A 19196-nucleotide genomic window follows, 5' to 3' on the forward strand; every position below is an offset into this window, starting at 1 on the left:
CAAATACATTACACAATGCTTTAACATATATTGATCTATAGAGGTAGAATGTGGTGGTACATGGAAAATAGAAATGAGACACTCATGTGTGGATAAACTATATTTATAGTTCCTGTGCTGTGTTTGCCCTTCATATGTGAGTGATGTAAACTATCTGTAAGTGCTCTATAAAGGATATAGTATATTCTACATAATCTTCAGCTGTAGCAAATGGAATTATCTCTGTCTTTCCCTCTTTGTTTTGATATGTATCAGGCTGGATGAGAATGTGCAGGTATTGTTGGGTACATTCACATCTCCTTTCCCATCTAAAAGAGCTGACATTTTAATTTCCGCAGGCAGAGCGAATGTGTGGCAGACACCAAGGCTGCTACTGTATCTGTACCACTCATACAATTTTTGGAGTGTGTGAGTGTGCTTATCTAATATAAGGCTTTATAGCTTTGCCTGCCTCTTGCATCACTGTGTGTCTGTCTGTGCATGTGGAACCTGCTATTGGAGAACAAAGAAAAAGGGTGAAAAAGCTCCCCCTTGTGGCAAAAAGTGGAAATTCTTTTGTGCAATATGTGTGTCTGTGTGTCAATACATTCAATTATTTAGCATGTTGCCACTCTGTATGTGGTAGTGTATTGACTGGTATTGTTATTGAGCTTCTGTGTCAGTATTGATCCACAGATAGTGGGGTCCTGTCCCATTTTCCACTCTCTCTAGCTGACCCATGCCCTCTTCCCCTGTGAACTGTTTGATTGACAAATCTAGGTTACCCATGCTTGACTACAAAGCCAGATTTATTCTTAATCCCACAAAAAATGTTTGGTTCAGGCTGTTTCTGTGTGTGAGAGAGACAAAAAAAAAGAGGAGAGATGAAGAGGAGTGTGAGAGAGACAAAAAAAAGAGGAGAGATGAAGAGGAGTGTGTGTGTTCTCTCTTCTATTTTATATTATACAACTCATCTATTCTATAAAATGAACGAGAGTGGAAAACATAATGTATAATGTAATTCAGTCAAATGTAACCCAGATATTTGAATTTCAATGAGGCAGATGCCCTGTCCTTGGCATATGTACTCATAAAGAGGGGTGCGGAGCAGGTGGGTGCAGGGAGTGGCACTTTCAGAGGCTGCATCTGCGTCACCATGGATACAAGAGGGGAGATAGTGAATCAATTATGGGTGCTCCCTGTGTGGAAGGAGAGATCTAACGGACACTGTCTTTGTCACTAGGCACAACACTGAGCCAATCAGAGTGTCTGTTACAGTCACATTGATTCCACCTGACCAATCAGATTTTCATGCTATACCTTTGTTGTTACCAAAGCTGATTGTAAAACCCTGTTTTATTGACAGCTTTGATTAATGGTCCGTTGTTGCAAAGTATACCATGACTGTGCCTCTGCTATCACAAGCTTTTTGCTAGATTAGATTTTTGGAAATATTTTTTTTCTTCACAGAACGAACCACACACGACAATCTCCCTGAACTACCATATATGAATGAAATTCATGCACAGACACACATCATTTCTCTTTCTGTTTGTCTCTTTTTCCATTTCTATTTCTCTCACACCTCTCTTACACACACAGACACATGCAAATTACACAGACCCGGATCATTTCTTCCAGCAGCAAATCTCCACACACTGCAATTCATACAGTTTAGATGTGTACTAATAATTACTGTAGACTCACCATTACAGCTTCATTAACACACACACCACTTTGTGGTTTCTAAAAGAGGCTAAAAGATCAGATAACATGTGAAAGTGTCTCTGACATAGTACATAAATATATAAGGTACTTTATAAAACTGATTAAGAATACTGGATATGTACTTAAAAAAAAAGAGTCAAAATTCTGCTTTCATGTCTCCCCATCTGGGCAATGACATCTCATGACAGCATCAAATGGAACAATGGCTTCAGCAACAATAGCATGCGGTTTCCCCCGCCTGTTGTTTCACAGTAGAGTAACTAATTATGTGATTTTTTTGGGCATTACTTTCCAAATGAGTGAACACTGTGTTGGTGTGCTGCTATTTTTATCTCAGGGGGGTATGTGCATGTGTGTGTTTGGGCATGCTGCATATTGCCGTGTCCTGGTTTTCATCTTGTTCCGGCTCATGTTTCCCTGAACCCGCCCCTGTCCTACTTACTCCAGCAACCAGTGGAGGCGAGCTCAGATTTGGAAATAAATGATTAAGTGGTAGTTGGATTAAATACTAGGAGGGATTCATCTTCCCCTCCACCTCTCTCTCTCTCTCTCTCTCTCTCTCTCTCTCTCTCTCTCTCTCTCTCTCTATCATATATTACATTTTAGAGGATTTCTTTGTGTATCTGTTTATATATACCTGGTTAGAGTTTGAGTGCAGTGTGAGTCCAGCTGTCTAGTTAATGAATAGTATTCTATAGGGTTAATAAATCCACCCATGAATACAAATTTTAATATTTTAAAACATCTGTGTCATATGTTAGATAAGGAGGTAATTCTTCCATTTGGAAACTATGTTCTCATGAAAAAGTCAGTACATTTTCTTGTATTTTTAGATTTCTTTATACTCCGAGTGCCATTTCCTCTCCTCCCTTCCCTCTGACTTAATTCTCTGCTGTTGTGTCACTTCTCCATGTTTCCTGTGGTTCCCTATACACCGTTTTTATTACATTATGTCGATCTTTTATCTCTTTATCTCCCTTCATCTCCTCTGCTTTATCAGAGAATCTAAATCATTAGTGTACTGCTGCATTTAGGTGTGGTTCTAGTCACACTGATGCTAAAATCAAATGCTGTATGAGCCATGTCACAGCTCTTCATAAGATAATCACCAGATTTAAAAAGAACAACAAACAATTAATTTGGTTAATCACCTCAGCAAGTGTAAAAATATCAATCTGTACAATAAGCATGATATGAGATAGGTACTGAATGAAGAAGGAAACATGCACAAGGAGTAGGTTGCCCCCTTGTGCTCTGATGAGCTCTACTCCACACAAAAACAGCCCAATGACATCAGTAACTCGTCACACAAAGCGGGATGTAGTGTGCGGACTGCAGGAGTGGGGGTGGTCTCCAGAGGCCTGGCCCAGAGAGGGTACAGTGGGCTGGGCATAGCTGAATGAAAAGGTCAGGCTCTCTGTGGGCTGTGGGGGTGGAAAGAGAAGCAAGCGCTGCTGCTGCTAAAGTGAATTTGTCATAGTGAATATGCTGCTGCAGTGCAACATTACCAATGCATGAGCAGCCCAACTGCAACCATGGACAGCCTGGCCTGGTATGCATAGGAGTGTGTTTTATGTTTGCTTGGGTGGGTGGGTGAGTGTGAGTGTGTGTGCTTGTCACTATGATGTGATCTGATTCGTCCAGTGAGATGAAAGGGCAGCATGAAAGTGAACAGTAGCAGACAAAAAGGTGGAAGTGGGAAGAAAATCTAGAGTGTTACTTTTCCTACTATTTCCTGCCTTCTGAAAAATAAACCCATAGGCTTGTGCATTAGCGTGTGTATGTGAGTATGTGTGCGCATGCACACATGCATCATGTCTGTGCAGGAGACGGTGTTGCTATAGAGACGAGAGCTGTGCAGAAGGAGAGAGGAAAGGGGGGGAGATACTCGCCTTGGAGCATGTTCAGATAGCACCCTTCCCCCATCTACTCACACACAGATGAATAGTACAGTACACGCCCTCATAACACACACTTACTCACAAGCACACACACAACTGTTGGCTATGACTATGATGAAATCATTAGTATGGAGGAGATACAGTAGCTAATTTGGTGACTCTATGTGGTGGTAGCCCTTTAATAATGCAGTGATATGCCTTAAAAAAGCAGCTACCCGCTGCTTCCACCTGTGCCGACCCCTCCCCTCACCTCCCACTCACTGCTCCCTCTCTTCCTCTCATCACACTGCTCTTGGTGCTCCCTACTGTTTCTCCTATATGACGTGATAGGTAAACCACAGACAGAGAAGGAAGTTAACAGACACACATGAATTTAACCACTAGATTTATTTACACAACTCCCTGTGCTCAGGGAGCAAACACTGTGTATCTTTCTTAACCACCATTTATTCACTATTAATTATTCAGCAAATTCGATTATCATATCCTAAGGAAATGTGACTTTCATCAATGCATACATACAGAGTTCATGATTAAAAATTGGAAGAGTCTAATAAAATAAAGCTTTAACAATTAAAGCAACATATGTGCATCAATTATTGTGTCTGTGCACACAGAGCTATTAGTTAATTAACTGACCCCTCTCAAGATGTCTCCCATTGAAGCTGTATCAGTCACTGGAAGAGGAGGTGATGTGGCAGGTCAGTGTGTTCAACATCTTTAACACCTCTATGACACAATCAGTGTTTCCTCCACAATGGCCAAATGAGCATGCTCCATAAAAAGGCCCTGACTTTGCTCTCAAGATGGATTCAATACTTCAGCCTCTGATATCATCAATACACTATATGTGGGCTATGAAGTACTAAATTCATTTGTACCACTGTACCTTTGTTTTATTGTTTCTGTGACAAATGGTGTGTTTAACATACATTAAAATCGCCTGTTCATTTAGCCTACAAAATAAGGTCACAGTGTCAGCAGGCCACAAAGCAGAATCTCCAGTAAGATTTATGAGTTTTAAAAGGATAAATTCACTTTACAGAGTTGAGTAAACTCTAACATCAGTGGTCCACGTGTGTGATGTTGATTTTATGAGAAAGATAATCCAGACAGAAGTCCTTCAAGGTTGGAGCAATATAGACAGTGACCTACAAATAAACCATGAATCATTGAATTTCATCATGGGCTGTCTGGGTCTGATGGGCCGGGTGATCTTTGTGCGCTTGTATGTATATAAATAACCAACATGTGCATTCTATTCAGTGTCAATGTAAATACAATTTTCTCTTGCCATACATTAGGAAAATTGAGTATACAAGTCATTGTTTGTGAGCTATTATTATTATTGCATTTTGGGGTTAACGGATGACTGCAGCTCAGTGTGTGATGGTTATTAATATTTTCAAATCAAATCATGTTACCCACAGAGGGGAAATAGGACAGGAGTTTCTGAATCCAGAGCTTAATCCTGGGATTACAAACGAGGGAATGTTCATAAGCTCATGACTACTGTCTCTGTGGAAATGTGGTGAAACACTAAAATACACTGAAATATACCACAGCACATGGATATCCTTCTTTTGTTCATAGAGTTAAATACATCTATTGCCCTCAAGGCTAACAGAGAAAAACAAAGAGAAAAGGAGAAAAGGAGATGGGGTAATGTGGGCACAGTGGGAAGAAAATAAATTATTTATTTCTACATTGCATTGCATTCATGTACCATCTTGTAAAATATGAATTTTGGCAGTCAGCACACATCCAGGCAGAAATAACAGGTTTTATATTCAGGACATGTCCATGGTGCTAAAAACTAATTTAAAGCTACATACATGAAAATGCAGTTTTTTTGTAATATCAGTTAGGCTGTTCAACAGCACATATAATTATGATTACTTCTTGTTGATGTCCCTAGTGTTTTTTATAGCTCCTGTGAGGCCTTAAGAAGCAACAACACACATTCACTACTCTCTGCACTTTGCCACTTTCACCACATGGCGCCAGTGTTGATCCATCAGAGTCAACGCCTCTCTGTGATACAACTAGGCCCCTCCCGTTTTCAGGCAATAGGGATATTTCTTCAGTCTTTGTTATAAACAGACAGAGGACGGTGGAACAAGCACGCTTTATTCCTTCAGTATCCAGAGCTCATCTTCCATAGTGTCAAAAACATTTGACCGCAATTGGATTTTTTTTTTCTTTTGTTATTTATGCTTCGTTCACACTGGACAGAAGAATGTCTTCGCCTTGTAGATGGAGCTGTTTAGGGATATATCTAGGGCTATTTCTACTGGATTGTTACTGGGACACGGTGTCTGGGCAGCTCTCCTATTCGGTCTCAGAGGAGGTAAACCCGGGGACTCATGTTGGAAATATCGCTAAGGATTTAACCATTAATTTACAGGACTTGGAAACCCGCATGTTTCAAATTGTTACTGGATCAAAGAGGAAATTCTTCGAGGTAAATCTTAAGACTGGTGTTCTGTATGTCAGTGAGAGAATAGACAGAGAGGAGCTTTGCGCAGAGGAACTTAAATGCTCAGTCAATGCAGAGGCCGTGATAAATAACCCTTTGAAGCTTTATAGTATTGACATAGACATTTTAGATGTAAATGATAATGCCCCATTATTTACGACCAAATTGCAAAATTTGTATATTGCAGAGAATACTTTACCGGGAGTGAAATTCGCATTATCTGAAGCAACTGATGCAGATGTGGGGAGAAACGGAGTCAATACTTACAAATTAAGCCAAAATGAACATTTCTCTTTGGCAGTGCATAAAACAGGTGACAGTGTGTCTGCTGAGTTAGTGCTGAAGAAAGCTTTAGACAGAGAGAAGCAGCCTGTTATCACCATGACACTGACCGCTGTAGATGGAGGGACTCCTCCAAAATCAGGCACCTCACAGCTCGTAATCAATGTTTTAGACATTAATGATAACATTCCGATATTCAGCGAATCTTTGTATAAGACAAAGATTCCCGAAAACACGCCCCTGGGCACACTAGTTATCGCTGTGAACGCCACCGATGCAGATGAGGGCCTGAACGGCGAGATTGTGTATTCATTAAGAAGCAAAGATCAAGATCACGTACTTGATATCTTTGAAATTGAAAGTCAAACGGGCGTCATTAAGGTAAAAGGCAATATAGACTTTGAAGAAAGGAAAGCTTTTGAGATACGTGTGGAGGCAAGTGATAAAGGCCAGCCTCCAATGTCCGCTCATTGTAAAGTGTTGGTAGAAGTTGTGGACCTCAATGACAATGCTCCTGAGATCACCATTACGTCACTGCATAATACAGTGAAAGAGGACTCTAATATAGGTACCGTAGTTGCACTTCTGTCCGTCCTCGATAAAGACGGTGGAGAAAATGGTAAAGTGAAAATCCAAATTCAAAATGAGGTTCCATTCAAACTCGAAACAAACTACAAAAATTATTATTCGTTGTTAGTTGATGGGCCTTTGGACAGAGAGAGTATCTCTAACTACAACGTCACCATAGTCGCCACTGATAAAGGCACCCCGCCACTCTCTAGCACGAGTGTAGTTCCTATACACGTTTCTGATGTCAATGACAACCCGCCTCTCTTCTCAGAGCCTGTGATTAATGTTAACGTGAATGAGAACAGACCGGTAGGAGCAGTTATTAAAACGGTGACTGCAACTGATGCTGACACTGACCAGAACAGTCAGGTGAGCTACTCATTTTTACAGAGTAACACTAACTCGTTGTCGTTATCTACAATGGTGAATATCAACTCAGAGACTGGAGATATAATCAATCTGCAGTCTTTTAACTTTGAGGAGTTAAAAATGTTTCAGTTTAAAGTTCAGGCCACAGACTCTGGTGTTCCTCCGCTCAGCAGCAACGTGACTGTGAACGTTTTTATTCTGGATGAGAATGACAACAGTCCTGCTATTCTGGCGCCCTATTCTGAACACGGCTCCGTTAACAGTGAGAGCATTCCCTATTCTGCTGAAGCGGGCTACTTTGTGGCAAAGATCAGGGCTGTAGACGCAGACTCTGGATACAATGCGCTGCTTTCTTATCACCTGTCTGAGTCCAAAGGAAACAACCTCTTCCGGATCGGAACCAGCACCGGGGAAATCAGGACTAAGAGGAGAATGAGTGACAATGACCTGAAAACTCACCCCTTGGTGGTGTTGGTTTCTGATAACGGAGAACCCTCCCTGTCAGCTACTGTGTCTATTGATGTGGTGGTGGTTGAAAGCACAGCTGACATCCAGACTCAGTTCAGACATGTGCCTGTGAAGGAGGAGAGCTTCTCTGATTTAAACCTGTATCTGCTGATCGCCATTGTGTCGGTGTCAGCAATCTTTCTGCTGAGCCTCATCAGTTTAATAGCTGTCAAATGTCACAGGACAGACGGCAGTTTCGGCAGGTACGGCGCCCCAATGATCACCACCCACCCTGACGGGAGCTGGTCTTACTCTAAAGCTACTCAGCAGTATGACGTGTGTTTCAGCTCAGACACACTCAAGAGCGACATGGTGGTTTTCCCTGCACCGTTTCCACCTGTAGATGCGGAGCTGATCAGTATTAACGGAGGAGACACTTTTACCAGGACCCAGACTTTACCCAGTAAAGAAAAGGTAAGAGAAGTATGAAAAATCAAAAGTTCATATTATTCTACTGTCGGGGGTGAAGCTAAAACATGTTCGTCCGTGTTTTTGTTCTCACACATGAAGTTTGAAAAAGTATGAAAAGCCACATGTCTTCATCCTCGAGAGCTGATGAAAAAATGTCCCTCCATTTTTTTCTTAAATATGAAGTGAAAATACAACATTTCAACAATGTACATTTGTAGGAATGTCTGGTTTTTAAATGTGTACATACATGGACCAAAGTAATTGCAACCTTCAAGTTATCAAAGAAAACTTCTAATTCATTTTTCGGGAGCACTACTGCAGTGTGTCGTTGTCCATGGTTCTGAAAAAGCGCCACTCTGTTGTGTACAGTCCGCAGGGTGCGAAACTAAAATTTCGTCGACCCAACATCTCACCATTATTACTATTTATGTTTACTGATATGAATTATACAAAGAAGATTTCATCACAATTAAAAAATATATTTCTCTGGATAATTTAATTGTCTTGATTATATTAGAGGAAAAGAGAGACAGTATTGTGTTTTGCATCTTTGTTTAGTTTTTTCTTAATTCTGTAGTATTTGTGAAAAATTAAATAAGGGAAACTGATAGTTTTTGAGTTGTGACTTCTTGTTAGCTGTGTGTGGACTTGACAGTTCTGAAGAATGGAGGTGATTTGTCTGTTTTTGTGGTGAATGTAGTTATTTCAAATGACCACACGGGGACATTGTAGACCATCACATTTCGATGCTCCTCTTCAGTGCTTCAGGCTCCTCCCAGATTCAGAGGATGATGATGTTTCTCGGGGCTTTGTTACAAAGAGACGCAGTGCAAGAGTGAATTGTGTGGCGATCAGTTATTGTCTCTTTGTTACCCCTTAAAAAACAAAGAAACTGGATTCTGGTGTTTCGCGTTCACCCTGAATCATTAGAGAGGATTTTTGAGACTGGGATCCATATGATCTGTTCAGGCTGGATACAAATATGTCGACACGGAGGATACGGAGCCCTTTTGGAATTTATATAGTCGTTGTTCTCTTGGATTGTTGCTGGGAAGCGGTATCAGGACAGGTCTCTTACCCGGTATCAGAGGAGGTAAACCAGGGGACCTCTGTGGGAAATCTCGCTAAAGATCTAAATCTTAATGTTCATGACTTAGAGGCGCGTATGTTTCAGATCGTCAGCGGATCAAAACGAAAATATTTCGATGTAAATCTGAAAACGGGTGTTCTTTATGTTAATGAAAGAATCGACCGTGAGGAGCTCTGTGCGAAGGCTACAAAATGTACTGTCAGTGTAGAGGCCGTGATCAACAATCCACTGAAGCTGTATCGTTTGGAGATAAATGTAGTTGATATAAATGATAATGCACCATATTTCCCTGAGAATTTGCAGTCTCTTAACATTGCAGAGAGTACTGTGCCAGGAGGGAAATTTGGATTTATCGGGGCGTCAGATCTCGATGTTGGTAAGAATGATGTTAGTACATACAGGATAAGTCCGAATGATTATTTTTCTTTAGAGGTTCACAAAGGGGGAGAGAGTGTGTCTGCCAAGCTTGTGCTTCAAAAAGCTTTAGACCGAGAAAAAGAAAGTACTGTAAAACTTACAGTGACTGCTGTCGATGGCGGAAATCCACCCAAGTCAGGGACATCTCAAATTGTTATCAATATTTTAGACAATAACGACAACGCTCCGGTTTTCAGTAGTTCTTTGTATAAGGCACGGGTTTCTGAGAACTTATCAGTAGGTAAAACTGTGATAGTTTTGAATGCGACAGATGCAGATGAAGGTTTGAACAGTGAGATAGAATATTCATTGAGAAGTAAAGGTCAGGATCAGGTTTTAGATGTATTTGAAATTGATTCTAAAACAGGTGCAATTTTAGTCAAAGGAAAGATCGACTATGAAGAAAATCCTGCGTTTGAAATTCATGCACAGGCCAGTGATAAAGGTACTCCTCCGATGTCTGCTGATTGTAAAGTGCTGGTTGAAGTGGTGGACATAAATGACAACGCTCCTGAGATCACTGTGACGTCACTGCTAAATACAGTGAAAGAGGATGCTGAAGTCGGCACTGCTATTGCACTTGTCTCTGTACTGGACAAGGATGGAGGGAAAAATGGTGAAGTAAAAGTCGTAATCCCAAATGAGACCCCATTTAAATTGGACACGAATTATAAAAACTATTATTCGTTAGTAGTTAATGGGCCGCTTGATAGAGAGACTAAGGCCCAGTATAATGTCACTATTGTAGCAACTGATGAAGGGACTCCATCTCTCTCCAGCACAAGCATAGTGACTGTTCATGTTTCTGATGTCAATGACAACCCGCCTCGCTTCCCGGAGCCGCTGATTAATGTTTACGTGAATGAGAACCGACCGGTAGGAGCAGTTATTAAAACGGTGACTGCAACTGATGCTGACACTGACCGGAACAGTCAGGTGAGCTACTCATTTTTACAAAGTAACAGTAACTCGTTGCCCTTATCTACAATGGTAAACATAAACTCAGAGACTGGAGATATAATCAATCTGCAGTCTTTTAACTTCGAGGAGTTGAAAACGTTTCAGTTTAAAGTTCAGGCCACAGACTCTGGTGTTCCTCCGCTCAGCAGCAACGTGACTGTGAATGTTTTTATTCTGGATGAGAATGACAACAGTCCTGCTATTCTGGCGCCCTATTCTGAGCACGGCTCCGTTAACAGTGAGAGCATCCCCTATTCTGCTGAAGCGGGCTACTTTGTGGCAAAGATCAGGGCTGTAGACGCAGACTCTGGATACAATGCGCTGCTTTCTTATCACCTGTCTGAGCCCAAAGGAAACAACCTCTTCCGGATCGGAACCAGCACCGGGGAAATCAGGACTAAGAGGAGAATGAGTGACAATGACCTGAAAACTCACCCCTTGGTGGTGTTGGTTTCTGATAACGGAGAACCCTCTCTGTCAGCTACTGTGTCTATTGATGTGGTGGTGGTTGAAAGCACAGCTGACATTCAGACTCCGTTCAGACATGTGCCTGTGAAGGAGGAGAGCTTCTCTGATTTAAACCTTTATCTGCTGATCGCCATTGTGTCGGTGTCAGCGATCTTTCTGCTGAGCCTCATCAGTTTAATAGCTGTCAAATGTCACAGGACAGACGGCAGTTTCGGCAGGTACGGCGCCCCAATGATCACCACCCACCCTGACGGAAGCTGGTCTTACTCTAAAGCTACTCAGCAGTATGACGTGTGTTTCAGCTCAGACACTCTCAAGAGTGACATGGTGGTTTTCCCCGCGCAATTTCCGCCTGTAGATGCAGAGCTGATCAGTATTAACGGAGGAGACACTTTTACCAGGACTCAGACTTTACCCACTAAAGAAAAGGTAAGAAAAGTATGAAAAATCAATATGTCTCAGTTCATATTATTTAACTGTCGAGAGATGAGACTGAAAGCATGTTCCTGCGAGATTTTGTTCTTACACACATTTGAAAAAGTATAAAATCAGATGAAGTGAGGCATGTGGCTTTTTCATCCTCAAGAGCTGCTGAAAACTTGTCCCTTCATTTTTTCTTGAATATGAAGTGAAAATACAACTTTTCAAGAGATGTATTTGTTTATTTATTTATGTATTAGCTTATTTGTCAGGGACGTTGCAAAAAACATTGTAACAGGTTAAAATAACATGAAACAGATGTGTTGTATATAGGATTTCTAGCCGAGGCTAATTTGCGACCCCTGTCCCTGGTTAGGCTTTTCTACTTAAAAATCGTCATAACATATCATCAACAGAAGTATATTAGTTAAATAGAGCTCATAATAAATAGTGACATTCTCAATAACAACAGTATTTACGTCACATAATCAATTTACATGTGTTGCGTGTGTGTACACGTGTGTATGTTCCCTAATTCATGGCAATATGTGATTATGTGTATAATGTTTATGTGTGTCCGACATACATGCACGTAGTCTTTATGAGTATGTATGTAAGTTTGTTTATCTGTATGTGTCTGTTCTTCTATCCGTATGTACATGTCCATGACCATGTGTGCGTGCACAAGTGCATGATCATTGATCAGTGATCGCAGGTCTGTTTTCTTTTTCAGCCAGTCTTTCACCTTTTCATTAAACCTTTTCAGATCAGTTTGTGTTTTTATTTCTGTTGGTAGGGTATTCCAAAAATTTAACCCCTTTTACTGAAAAAGATGACTAATCGAAAGTAGTTTTGCGCGGTGCCACCACGCAGTTGCCATTTGCTGATCCCTTGGTGGCCATACATTTTTAAAGATGTTTAGTTTTGAATTTGTAAGAAGACATGGACCAAAGTAATAACAATAATGAAGTTAACATAGAGGAGACCTCTAATTCATTATTCGGGAGCGCTATTGCAGTATGTCGTTGTCCATGGTGCTGAAAAAAAGCGTCACTGTGTGTTGTGAACAGTCTAGAGGGTGCGAAACGGATACTTCATTACTATTTATATTTACTCATATGAATTATACATATCAGGTTTCATCATAATTAAAGAATATATTTCTCTGGATAATTTAATTACCTTGATCATATTACAAAAACAGAGAGACAATGTTGTATATATGCATTTTTGTTTTTTTATTTTTTTCTTTATTTTGTACTGTTTGTGATTAATTAAATAAGGGAAATAGATAGTTTTTGGTGACCTATGAGCTGTGACTTCTTGTTAGCTGTGTGTGGACTTGACAGTTCTGAAGAATGGAGGTGATTTGTCTGTTTTTGTGGTGAATGTAGTTATTTCAAATGACCACGCGGGGACATTGTAGACCATCACATTTCGATGCTCCTCTTCAATGTTTCAGGCTCCTCCCAGATTCAGAGGATGATGATGTTTCTCGGGGCTTTGTTACAAAGAGACGCAGTGCAAGAGTGAATTGTGTGGCGATCAGTTATTGTCTCTTTGTTACCCCTTATCACGCAAAGAAACTGGATTCTGGTGTTTCGCGTTCATCCTGAATCATTAGAGAGGATTTTTGAGACTGGGGTCTATATGCTCTGTTCAGGCTGGATACAAATATGTCGACACGGAGGAAACAAAGCCCTTTTGGGATTTATATAGTCGTTGTTCTCTTGGATTGTTGCTGGGAAGCGGTATCTGGACAGCTCTCTTACTCGGTATCAGAGGAGGTAAACCCGGGGACCTCTGTGGGAAATCTCGCTAAAGATCTAAACCTTAATGTTCATGACTTGGAGGCGCGTATGTTTCAGATCGTCAGCGGATCAAAACGAAAATATTTCGATGTAAATCTGAAAACGGGTGTTCTTTATGTTAATGAAAGAATCGACCGTGAGGAGCTCTGTGCGAAGGCTACAAAATGTACTGTCAGTGTAGAGGCCGTGATCAACAATCCACTGAAGCTGTATCGTTTGGAGATAAATGTAGTTGATATAAATGATAATGCACCATATTTCCCTGAGAATTTGCAGTCTCTTAACATTGCAGAGAGTACTGTGCCAGGAGGGAAATTTGGATTTATCGGGGCGTCAGATCTCGATGTTGGTAAGAATGATGTTAGTACATATAAGATAAGTCCGAATGATTATTTTTCTTTAGAGGTTCACAAAGGGGGAGAGAGTGTGTCTGCCGAGCTTGTGCTTCAGAAGGCTTTAGACCGAGAAAAAGAAAGTACTGTAAAACTTACAGTGACTGCTATCGACGGCGGAAATCCACCCAAGTCAGGGACATCTCAAATCATTATAAATGTTTTAGACATTAACGACAACGCTCCGGTTTTCAGTAGTTCTTTGTACAAAGCACGGGTTTCTGAGAACTTATCAGTAGGTAAAACTGTGATAATTTTGAATGCGACAGATGCAGATGAAGGTTTGAACAGTGAAATAGAATATTCATTGAGAAGTAAAGGTCAGGATCAGGTTTTAGATGTATTTGAAATTGATTCTAAAACAGGTGCAATTTTAGTCAAAGGAAAGATCGACTATGAAGAAAATCCTGCGTTTGAAATTCATGCACAGGCCAGTGATGAAGGTACTCCTCCGATGTCTGCTCACTGTAAAGTGCTGGTTGAAGTCGTGGACATAAATGACAACGCTCCTGAGATCACTGTGACGTCACTGCTAAATACAGTGAAAGAGGATGCTGAAGTCGGCACTGCTATTGCACTTGTCTCTGTACTGGACAAGGATGGAGGGAAAAATGGTGAAGTAAAAGTCATAATCCCAAATGAGACCCCATTTAAATTGGACACGAATTATAAAAACTATTATTCTTTAGTAGTTAATGGGCCGCTTGATAGAGAGACTAAGGCCCAGTATAATGTCACTATTGTAGCAACTGATGAAGGGACTCCACCTCTCTCCAGCACCAGCATAGTGACTGTTCATGTTTCTGATGTCAATGACAACCCGCCTCGCTTCTCGGAGCCGCTGATTAATGTTTACGTGAATGAGAACAGACCGGTAGGAGCAGTTATTAAAACGGTGACTGCAACTGATGCTGACACTGACCGGAACAGTCAGGTGAGCTACTCATTTTTACAAAGTAACAGTAACTCGTTGCCGTTATCTACAATGGTAAACATAAACTCAGAGACTGGAGATATAATCAATCTGCAGTCTTTTAACTTTGAGGAGTTGAAAACGTTTCAGTTTAAAGTTCAGGCCACAGACTCTGGTGTTCCTCCGCTCAGCAGCAACGTGACTGTGAACGTTTTTATTCTGGATGAGAATGACAATAGTCCTGCTATTCTGGCGCCCTATTCTGAACACGGCTCCGTTAACAGTGAGAGCATCCCCTATTCTGCTGAAGCGGGCTACTTTGTGGCAAAGATCAGGGCTGTAGACGCAGACTCTGGATACAATGCGCTGCTTTCTTATCACCTGTCTGAGCCCAAAGGAAACAACCTCTTCCGGATCGGAACCAGCACCGGGGAAATCAGGACTAAGAGGAGAATGAGTGACAATGACCTGAAAACTCACCCCTTGGTGGTGTTGGTTTCTGATAACGGAGAACCCTCCCTGTCAGCTACTGTGTCTATTGATGTGGTGGTGGTTGAAAGCACAGCTGACATCCAGACTCAGTTCAGACATGTGCCCGTGAAGGAGGAGAGCTTCTCTGATTTAAACCTGTATCTGCTGATCGCCATTGTGTCGGTGTCAGCGATCTTTCTGCTGAGCCTCATCAGTTTAATAGCTGTCAAATGTCACAGGACAGACGGCAGTTTCGGCAGGTACGGCGCCCCAATGATCACCACCCACCCTGACGGAAGCTGGTCTTACTCTAAAGCTACTCAGCAGTATGACGTGTGTTTCAGCTCAGACACTCTCAAGAGTGACATGGTGGTTTTTCCCGCGCCGTTTCCACCTGTAGATGCGGAGCTGATCAGCATTAACGGAGGAGACACTTTTACCAGGACTCAGACTTTACCCAGTAAAGAAAAGGTAAGAGAAGTATGAAAAATCAAAAGTTCATATTATTCTACTGTCGGGGGTGAAGCAAAAACATGTTCGTCCGTGTTTTTGTTCTCACACATGAAGTTTGAAAAAGTATGAAAAGCCACATGTCTTCATCCTCGAGAGCTGCTGAAAAAATGTCCCTCCATTTTTTTTTCTTAAATATGAAGTGAAACTACAACATTTCAACAATGTACATTTGTAGGGATGTGTGGTTTTAAATTTGTACGATACATGGACCAAAGTAATTACAACCTTTGAATTAATAAAGAAAACTTCTAATTCATTTTTCGGGAGCACTACTGCAGTGTGTCGTTGTCCATGGTTCTGAAAAAGCGCCACTCTGTTGTGTACAGTCCGCAGGGTGCGAAACTAAAATTTCGTCAACCCAACATCTCTCCATTATTACTATTTATGTTTACTGATATGAATTATGCAAAGAAGATTTCATCACAATTAAAAAATATATTTCTCTGGATAATTTAATTACCTTGATCATATTAGAGGAAAAGAGACAGTATTGTGTTTTGCATCTTTGTTTAGTTTTTTCTTAATTCTGTAGTATTTGTGAAAAATTAAATAAGGGAAATTGATAGTTTTTGAGTTGTGACTTCTTGTTGGCTGTGTGTGTGGACTTGACAGTTCTGAAGAATGGAGGTGATTTGTCTGTTTTTGTGGTGAATGTAGTTATTTCAAATGACCACACGGGGACATTGTAGACCATCACATTTCGATGCTCCTCTTCAATGCTTCAAGCTCCTCCCAGATTCAGAGGATGATGATGTTTCTCGGGGCTTTGTTACAAAGAGACGCAGTGCAAGAGTGAATTGTGTGGCGATCAGTTATTGTCTCTTTGTTACCCCTTAAAAAACAAAGAAACTGGATTCTGGTGTTTCGCGTTCATCCTGAATCATTAGAGAGGATTTTTGAGACTGGGGTCTATATGATCTGTTCAGGCTGGATACAAATATGTCGACACGGAGGATACGGAGCCCTTTTGGGATTTATATAGTCGTTGTTCTCTTGGATTGTTGCTGGGAAGCGGTATCTGGACAGCTCTCTTACTCGGTATCAGAGGGGGTAAACCCGGGGACCTCTGTGGGAAATCTCGCTAAAGATCTAAACCTTAATGTTCATGACTTGGAAGCGCGTATGTTTCAGATCGTCAGCGGATCAAAACGAAAATATTTCGATGTAAATCTGAAAACGGGTGTTCTTTATGTTAATGAAAGAATCGACCGTGAGGAGCTCTGTGCGAAGGCTACAAAATGTACTGTCAGTGTAGAGGCCGTGATCAACAATCCACTGAAGCTTTATCGTTTGGAGATTAATGTAGTCGATATAAATGATAATGCACCATATTTCCCTGAGAATTTGCAGTCTCTTAACATTGCAGAGAGTACTGTGCCAGGAGGGAAATTTGGATTTATCGGGGCGTCAGATCTCGATGTTGGTAAGAATGATGTTAGTACATACAGGATAAGTCCGAATGATTATTTTTCTTTAGAGATCCACAAAGGGGGAGAGAGTGTGTCTGCCAAGCTTGTGCTTCAAAAAGCTTTAGACCGAGAAAAAGAAAGTACTGTAAAACTTACAGTGACTGCTGTCGATGGCGGAAATCCACCCAAGTCAGGGACATCTCAAATTGTTATCAATGTTTTAGACATTAACGACAACGCTCCGGTTTTCAGTAGTTCTTTGTATAAGGCACGGGTTTCTGAGAACTTACCAGTAGGTAAAACTGTGATAGTTTTGAATGCGACAGATGCAGATGAAGGTTTGAACAGTGAAATAGAATATTCATTGAGAAGTAAAGGTCAGGATCAGGTTTTAGATTTATTTGAAATTGATTCTAAAACAGGTGCAATTTTAGTCAAAGGTAAGATCGACTATGAAGAAAATCCTGCTTTTGAGATTCATGCACAGGCCAGTGATAAAGGCACACCTCCGATGTCTGCTGATTGTAAAGTGCTGGTTGAAGTGGTGGACATTAATGACAACGCTCCTGAGATCACTGTGACGTCACTGCTAAATACAGTGAAAGAGGATGCTGAAGTCGGCACTGCTATTGCACTTGTCTCTGTACTGGACAAGGATGGAGGGAAAAACGGTGAAGTAAAGTCTGTAATCTCAAATGAGACCCCATTTAAATTGGACACAAATTATAAAAACTATTATTCTTTAGTAGTTAATGGGCCGCTTGATAGAGAGACTAAGGCCCAGTATAATGTCACTATCGTAGCGACTGATGAAGGGACTCCACCTCTCTCCAGCACAAGCATAGTGACTGTTCATGTTTCTGATGTCAATGACAACCCGCCTCGCTTCCCGGAGCCGCTGATTAATGTTTACGTGAATGAGAACAGACCGGTAGGAGCAGTTATTAAAACAGTGACAGCAGTTGATGCTGATGTCAATCAAAATGGTCAGGTGAGCTACTCATTTATGCAAAGTGACAGTAACTCGTTGCCGTTATCTACGATGGTGAATATTAACTCAGAGACTGGAGATATAATCAATCTGCAGTCTTTTAACTTTGAGGAGTTAAAAACGTTCCAGTTTAAAGTTCAGGCCACAGACTCTGGTGTTCCTCCGCTCAGCAGCAACGTGACTGTGAACGTTTTTATTCTGGATGAGAATGACAACAGTCCTGCTATTCTGGCGCCCTATTCTGAGCACGGCTCCGTTAACAGTGAGAGTATCCCCTATTCTGCTGAAGCGGGCTACTTTGTGGCAAAGATCAGGGCTGTAGACTCAGACTCTGGATACAATGCGCTGCTTTCTTATCACCTGTCTGAGCCCAAAGGAAACAACCTCTTCCGGATCGGAACCAGCACCGGGGAAATCAGGACTAAGAGGAGAATGAGTGACAATGACCTGAAAACTCACCCCTTGGTGGTGTTGGTTTCTGATAACGGAGAACCCTCCCTGTCAGCTACTGTGTCTATTGATGTGGTGGTGGTTGAAAGCACAGCTGACATCCAGACTCAGTTCAGACATGTGCCTGTGAAGGAGGAGAGCTTCTCTGATTTAAACCTGTATCTGCTGATCGCCATTGTGTCGGTGTCAGCAATCTTTCTGCTGAGCCTCATCAGTTTAATAGCTGTCAAATGTCACAGGACAGACGGCAGTTTCGGCAGGTACGGCGCCCCAATGATCACCACCCACCCTGACGGGAGCTGGTCTTACTCTAAAGCTACTCAGCAGTATGACGTGTGTTTCAGCTCAGACACACTCAAGAGTGACATGGTGGTTTTCCCTGCTCAATTTCCGCCTGTAGATGCAGAGCTGATCAATATTAATGGAGGAGACACTTTTACCAGGACTCAGACTTTACCCACTAAAGAAAAGGTAAGAAAAGTATGAAAAATCAATATGTCTCAGTTCATATTATTTTACTCTCTGGGGATGAGGCAGAAAAAGTTACCCTCCATTGTTATTCTTATATGAAGTTTAAAAATATGAAAAAGAGACATGTCTCACTTTGTGCGATTTTATTCTCTAGAGGCGCCTATAGTATGCCCCTCCGTTTTTTGTTCTTATAG

General features: G+C 41.3%; 4 protein-coding genes across 4 annotated transcripts; all 4 read left to right on the forward strand.

Annotated features, from left to right (window-relative positions):
• Window positions 1–5782: 5782 nt before the first annotated feature.
• Window positions 5783–8285, forward strand: LOC122989832 (protocadherin alpha-3-like). Its single transcript, XM_044362849.1, has one exon. The coding sequence runs from the start codon at window positions 5848–5850 to the stop codon at window positions 8242–8244; it is 2397 nt and encodes a 798-aa protein (XP_044218784.1). The 5' UTR covers window positions 5783–5847; the 3' UTR covers window positions 8245–8285.
• Window positions 8286–8805: 520 nt separating this feature from the next.
• Window positions 8806–12395, forward strand: LOC122990998 (protocadherin alpha-3-like). The gene is made up of 2 exons (XM_044364591.1): window positions 8806–11590; window positions 12378–12395. Exons 1-2 carry the CDS (start codon window positions 9209–9211, stop codon window positions 12393–12395), a joined length of 2400 nt encoding a protein of 799 aa, XP_044220526.1. The 5' UTR covers window positions 8806–9208.
• Window positions 12396–13108: 713 nt separating this feature from the next.
• LOC122989831 (protocadherin alpha-3-like) lies at window positions 13109–15654 on the forward strand. Its single transcript, XM_044362848.1, has one exon. The coding sequence runs from the start codon at window positions 13258–13260 to the stop codon at window positions 15652–15654; it is 2397 nt and encodes a 798-aa protein (XP_044218783.1). The 5' UTR covers window positions 13109–13257.
• Window positions 15655–16475: 821 nt separating this feature from the next.
• Window positions 16476–19168, forward strand: LOC122990999 (protocadherin alpha-3-like). Its single transcript, XM_044364592.1, has 2 exons — window positions 16476–19002; window positions 19157–19168. The coding sequence occupies exons 1-2, from the start codon at window positions 16621–16623 to the stop codon at window positions 19166–19168; spliced, it is 2394 nt and encodes a 797-aa protein (XP_044220527.1). The 5' UTR covers window positions 16476–16620.
• Window positions 19169–19196: the final 28 nt, after the last annotated feature.

Source organism: Thunnus albacares, chromosome 10, assembly GCF_914725855.1.
Source record: "Thunnus albacares chromosome 10, fThuAlb1.1, whole genome shotgun sequence".
Taxonomy (NCBI): domain Eukaryota; kingdom Metazoa; phylum Chordata; class Actinopteri; order Scombriformes; family Scombridae; genus Thunnus; species Thunnus albacares.

Excerpts from the sequence above, each read along its gene's own strand:
- LOC122989832 (XM_044362849.1), top strand. The coding sequence starts at position 5,848 with ATGTCTTCGCCTTGTAGATGGAGCTGTTTAGGGATATATCTAGGGCTA.
- LOC122990998 (XM_044364591.1), top strand. The coding sequence starts at position 9,209 with ATGTCGACACGGAGGATACGGAGCCCTTTTGGAATTTATATAGTCGTT.
- LOC122989831 (XM_044362848.1), top strand. The coding sequence starts at position 13,258 with ATGTCGACACGGAGGAAACAAAGCCCTTTTGGGATTTATATAGTCGTT.
- LOC122990999 (XM_044364592.1), top strand. The coding sequence starts at position 16,621 with ATGTCGACACGGAGGATACGGAGCCCTTTTGGGATTTATATAGTCGTT.